Consider the following 6794-nt stretch of genomic DNA (forward strand, 5'->3'; position numbering starts at 1 on the left):
AAGCTTTTTATTCAATATGGCCTATAGACCAGGCACTTTCAAAACGGTAACGTACAATATTGACTCTAGGCGCACGGTTACAAAATGCCATGGAGAAGAACCAGCAAAAGACTCCCTTAATACGTTTTTCCAATTTCTCTTGACAGCAGCTGAATGGCGTTGAGTCCAAATATGAAAAATGTGCTAATATGCACACATGGCTGTGAATCTGTGAAGAGCTGGTCAAATCATCACGATGATGTCCATTAAAGTATATGCGCCTCAGTTTTTAAAACTGTAACTCTTGCGACTCGAATGATATTCCCAGTCATAAAAATGTCGGTAATCTAATTACAGAATTGCTTATTTTAATTATTAAATTAATTTTAATTATGCAACAGTTTACTCACGCTTATTTATCGGGAGTGCCCGATTAGTTTCAGACCCAGTTTTTTCAAGTCGACTCGCGATCACGCGACCGGTTGGGTCCAAAAGTAGTCGGTCAGCCCCGATTAAAATTATTTATAATTATTAAGTACAGAAAATATTAGACTTATGTTAATAAATTGGTCCACAAAACTGTTTTGAACGGATGGACTGTGGACTCCTATTGAGTCTCATATAGTAATGCAAAAATGTTATAAGTATAATATAATCTAAGTATCAGGTTTGTATATATAGATATTTATGAATTTATATTTTTAGTAACTTTTAGTTAGTTAGTTTTTGTTAGTTAATGCGTGAGTAAACCTAGCCTTTGCATCATTTAATCAGTGTTTCGATGGTTACTATAAAAATAAAGGCCCTAAGTAATATATTAAAAAAAAACAGATACTCTTCCTTTACAGAATATTTTGCAATCAAGATTGCACAAAAATTAAAAAAAATACTTTGATGATTCTAATAATTCTACTTAAAAAAAAACTTACAACATAAGGGGACAAATCAACTGGATGTCAAAAAATAACATTGCTATCTTTTTATTTTTTCAAGATTAATTAAACTGTATTTCAAAATTTGAAATCCCATCCTCCTAAGTAAGCTCTGTCAGCTGTTTTGCTTTCAGTTGGTTTCGAAACATTTGTGCAGTGCAAACTCGCCATCTGGCGATTATTAGGTACGTATTTACTGTATTTTTCAGGTTTTGGACAAAAGACACCAGTGGACAGTTCCCAGTTACGGTGACCATCCACCGCCTAGGATTGTGAAGCGTCGCGATTAACACACAGTGTCCTACACAACTTATATTAAGTAGAATGTACTCTTTGCCAAAAAACGACGACTCGATTTCCAGAACAGTTACTCATTCAAGCGCTTTGCCTCACAAAAACAAGATTGCCTACCTTTGTGTACGAATACAATTTTTTTATACAAAAAGAATATACAATATTATACTTAAATGTTTTGAAAGTAAGACTCACCAGTGGAAAAGTTCACTTTCCCATAGACAATTTTATGTATTCTGTGACGAAGAATGTTGAGTTGAGACTCTGTGGTCCAAACAACTGAAGTTCCTAGGTCAACAATGTTGTGACACTGTTCATTACTACTGCAATATAAATCTGATGAAGTCAAAAAAAGGAAAGCTTTATGTAATTGAATTCCGTGATGGTGTGACTGCCATATTATAAGCTTATATTTGAAATAACTTCTACTATTTAGTTACATGATATCGGCCTGTAAGTTTAATGTAAGCATTGGTCTCAAATCTCTCGATCTAAAGTCACAACCAGATGTTCGATGAGTTCTGTTTTTTATATAACAATATCAAAAATAATGTATAACTCGTTATCATCTTTGCAGTCCATGAGCAGCAACAGCGAAGTAAATGGCCATCAGCCGCCTTCATCACAACAATCAGCGCCACCATCGGACCCTCGTTTGAGAAACGGGTCATCCTCGGACCCACAGAGAATATGCCGTGACTATGTTTGGGGTATTTGTGGCAAAGGCACGCAGTGCAAATTTCGTCACGACTTTGATGTGGGGTCAATGAAAAACATATTGAAGTTCTGCCACGATTATCAAAATAGAACTGGATGCGCGCGTCCTGACTGTACCTACTTGCATACCACAAGAGAGGAGGAGAATCTTTTCCTGACTACTGGTCAGATACCTAGAGCGCTAGCCGAGAGACACGCAGCCATGTTTTCTGCACCAATGAACGTGTTTGTGAACGAGTACTTGGGCCAGGCTCCACCTCCCCTCCACCGCCGCCGCAGCCCGCGGCCGCTCCGGTGGTGGCGCCTTCATGTGCGACTGCTGCTCCGCCACCCCCGCACCCTTACGTGACTGCTCAGCCGCCGCCGCCCCCAGCACCTCTGAGGCCTCTGCTAGCGCCTCCGCCACCGCCGCCACCTCCGCCGCCTCCACCGACTATGGCTACTGTGCCTGCGCAAATGACCCCGCCTGTGTTCACAGGTAATTATTGCTTATAATATATGAATAAGTTGTGATGACCTCAATAGCGATAAGGAACTGACTCAGATTTCATACAGGATACTTTATTGTTTTTTGGAAAAATGTGCCGAGTAATGAGAGCATACCGAGTTTTACTCGGCTTAATTTTTTCAACCAAGTCCTCAGCCAACTACCTCAGTTCTATCAAATACCCGTTTTGCAGATGTAAAAAAGCGCACATGTATGTACAATGTACAACTTTGCTTAACCTTAAATGTACTACACATTCTTTATAATAATATTTATATATACTTAATGTAAACATATTGCTTTTTTAAGCAAAGTTTACACTCCACTCAAACTAAGTAAGTTGGCTGAGAGCATACTCAGAATATCTGCTGAGTATGCTGAGTACCGAGTATCATCCAAGTACTCGACCAATCTATTTGAAGAGCATTAGTGCATATTTTGTATGTTTTTGTGGAAACCCCTGATGGAATGTCTTTTAGGGAGCTTATGTAAACTATGTGTATACACTAACTTTGATATATGTTACATTACTTATTTTTTGTTTCAGCTCCTGCTCCATTCAACAGTCCTGCTATGTATGCTGCTACTCAACAGTCACCACCTCTACCCATGTAAGTTGTTTTATTTACACTAGAAGAGATAAAAACTAAAATACATAATGAAAATATACAATTAAACCTTCAGTGGCTAAATCAAATTAAAACCGTGAGAGTAAAAATGTTAGAAATAAAAATGTCTGATTCTTGTATTTACGAACTCCGTTTCGTATTTTATCTTCAACAAAATGATTGATTTAACTTTACAGGTTTGATGCCAGCAGGCCTCCTCCACAAATGTCAACAGTTGCACCTAAAACTAAAAAAACTGTTGTGGTAAAACGTCCGGCTGAATGTTCTGAGGGTAATTATCACAATTTCTTTTTATGATATTAATTTGGCGTCGAAAGGGTACAAATGAAGAATTAAAATCCAAACAATGCTCAGCGAAAATCAGTTGCATAGAATAAGCAATGTTAGCATGCGCGAATACTGTGGAATAAGACTAATTGGATTGACTGACACATGGTGTTGTTTATAAGTGGTCCCATAAACCTAGATCTATAGTGATTTAGGTTTAGGTTTTTACAAAAGCTGATTAGTTTTTTATTTTATTGTTACAAACCACATTTATTTCAATAGTTTTGTTTGTAGGTTGTTCTTCTTAAAGTTTATCTGTCAAATACAGATGTGATTGATGTTATTAAAGTTACCTATCTCTTTCTCAGGCTCTGGAATATCTGTGTAGAAAATTTCATTACATTCGGATCAGTAGGTTTTCGAGAAAGCAGAGACCGACTTTTTTCAAATTACTTGATTTGCTCAGTCACACCAGGTACTTTGCGAGTTCATAATTAATCAGACCTAGCAAAACATACTAACTGGCATGACAAATTGATAAAACTTTGTGGAGAGTTACAAATATAAATGCTTAATAAAAACATATATAAAACCTTACTTAAACTATTTTATGTTTTTTAAATATTAGTTTAATCAATATTTATAGGTCGTCTTAAGCATACACTGCAGTATCTCTAATTAATGAGGTCTCAAAATATTGTGGTGTTACTGGGACCACTTATTAAACATTCCATTGCTTGAGTACTATAGTTTTAATAAAGCATTATATTCATGCATCAAAAAATATATATTAATGGCACTTATTAACGAACATTCTTAATTTTAAATGGGTTTAATATAGGAAATGATTGAATGGTTCGAAACCACCTGTTAAAACATACATCTAACTAACTGCTGTGAAATCAGATATATTTGTTCAATTTTGACTTTGTTTAACATGCCACTGATGTGATGTGATCTATATCCATTCTGGGTTACAAGAGTAAATTTTTATGTAATAGGGGCAAGCCTATTGCTATTTGCCATTGCATAGTACCTTCTTTGATAGAAACCATTGAACTAATCATGGGTTAATGGACTTGATAACAACTTTTATTAAGAGTCTATTTTAAAAGTAATGGCATAATTTATAATAAAGCGAATATTTGAACGTAATTTATTAAAAGGATGACAAAACAACACATCATCAGTCAAAAATAAATTGAGTTACCAAATAAAATGTAATATTTGTTTACTTGTGCATTTTCTGATCTGAAACACGAAATGAAATACTACTTTTTCCTGTTTCATGAACTAAATATGGTTTTAAATTATGTTCAAATATCCACTTTGAATAAGTGCTGCCTGAGTTATGTCTTATGTATTGTGCTCGTTTTGATACAAGTTAGAATAGCTAATGTTATTTGCTTGGCGCTTATTGACTTTGTTCTCAGCCGGGCCAAGCAAAGCGAGAAAACTGGAGAGCTCCAAACTTGAAAGACTCTGCGAAAGCTGTGTCCAGCGGGAACTCAGGTTTGACACGAAAAGATTCATCACTATATTTGTACGCATGAAATTCCTATCGATAAAAATATTCGAGTCTTAATATGAGAAGTAAAAGAGAATGGTCATGAATCGGCGAGTGTTTTAAGCGAAGTGCGTTCTGACACCGATAGCAATAAAAGAGCTGTTAATCTGTCAATCCTTCCGGTGTCCGGGCCTGGTGAGATTTCCCGTGTTGAGTCAAATTAAGCCGCAGGCTCCACTCCTGGTGGTGCCCTTCCGTCAATTCCTTTAAGTTTCAGCTTTGCAACCATACTCCCCCCGGAGTCCAAAATCTTTGGTTTCCCGGAAGCTGCCCGCCGAGCCATTGTAGTAACGTCGGCGGATCGCTAGATGACATATTTACGGTTAGAACTAGGGCGGTATCTAATCGCCTTCGAACCTCTAACTTTCGTTCTTGATTGATGAAAACACCTTTGGCAAATGCTTTCGCTGATGTTCGTCTTGCGACGATCCAAGAATTTCACCTCTAACGTCGCAATACGAATGCCCCCAGTTATCCCTATTAATCATTACCTCGGAGTTCTGAAAACCAACAAAATAGAACCGAGATCATATTCTATTATTCCATGCACGAAATATTCAAGCAGCATTTTGAGCCCGCTTTGAGCACTCTAATTTGTTCAAAGTAAAATTGTCGGCCCACCTCGACACTCACCGAAGAGCACCGCGATAGGATTTTGATATTGAACCGGCGTATTACCGCCGGCTCACCGACGATATGCTCCGCAGACGTGTCAGTATCACCGCGGATGCGGTGCACCGACAGCGCGGCGCACAAATGCAACTACGAGCTTTTTAACCGCAACAATTTTAGTATACGCTATTGGAGCTGGAATTACCGCGGCTGCTGGCACCAGACTTGCCCTCCAATTGTTCCTCGTTAAAATATTTAAAGTGTACTCATTCCGATTACGAGGCCTCGTAAGAGTCCCGTATCGTTATTTTTCGTCACTACCTCCCCGTGCCGGGAGTGGGTAATTTGCGCGCCTGCTGCCTTCCTTGGATGTGGTAGCCGTTTCTCAGGCTCCCTCTCCGGAATCGAACCCTGATTCCCCGTTACCCGTGACAACCATGGTAGTCGCAGAAACTACCATCGAAAGTTGATAAGGCAGACATTTGAAAGATGCGTCGCCGGTACTGGACCATGCGATCGGCAAAAGTTATCCAGATTCATCAAAATTAACGACTTCAGACACATGGCCATCCGTCGATTGGTTTTGATCTAATAAAAGCACTCATCCCATCACTGGTCAGAGTTCTGATTGCATGTATTAGCTCTAGAATTACCACAGTTATCCAAGTAACTGAGTAAGATCTAAGGAACCAAAACTGATATATTGAGCCATTCGCGGTATCGCCTTAATACGGCTTGCACTGAGACATGCATGGCTTAATCTTTGAGACAAGCATATAACTACTGGCAGGATCAACCAGGGAGCTTCATTCATATGAAAGACGTTCTCGTTCGTTTCGATTTTCGATTGCGGTGGTACACACGTATACCGTCCTCTCTCTATATCGATACTTACGAGAAATCCTCATTCCCGCGCGTCGACGGATTAACGCAGACGCTTGTACGGGCGAGCTCGTATAATAATTGAGACGAATATTGTTTTCGACGACGACGACGACGACTACGACGACGCCTATAAGGGTACAATATAATGAAAAAACCCCGATGGTGAACGTTCGTATCGAGACACGATTTCATTCACTTTAATAATAATCTCGGTTAACATAATAAAATACGTCAAACAACGATTTAATTGCCCGGATTGTACAGAGTCCGTATTCACTATATTCATTGTTTAGTTTATATATGTAATCATATAATAATGCGTATATAGAACAATACTATTTACACAAAAATAAATAATCGTGATTGAACTCGCGAAAGATTCACATTAGCGTATCCGTGCGCGTTTGAATCGATCACGTCACGAT

The 6794-nt window shown here is 38.4% G+C and overlaps 1 protein-coding gene across 1 annotated transcript; it reads left to right on the plus strand.

The window, feature by feature from the left end:
* The first annotated feature begins 1755 nt into the window (after nt 1-1755).
* LOC113507152 (vegetative cell wall protein gp1-like) lies at nt 1756-4958 on the plus strand. Its single transcript, XM_026890016.1, has 5 exons — nt 1756-1915; nt 2173-2400; nt 2957-3020; nt 3215-3309; nt 4739-4958. The coding sequence occupies exons 1-5, from the start codon at nt 1756-1758 to the stop codon at nt 4888-4890; spliced, it is 699 nt and encodes a 232-aa protein (XP_026745817.1). The 3' UTR covers nt 4891-4958.
* Nucleotides 4959-6794: the final 1836 nt, after the last annotated feature.

Source organism: Trichoplusia ni, unplaced genomic scaffold, assembly GCF_003590095.1.
Source record: "Trichoplusia ni isolate ovarian cell line Hi5 unplaced genomic scaffold, tn1 tig00000755, whole genome shotgun sequence".
Classification (NCBI taxonomy): Eukaryota; Metazoa; Arthropoda; class Insecta; order Lepidoptera; family Noctuidae; genus Trichoplusia; species Trichoplusia ni.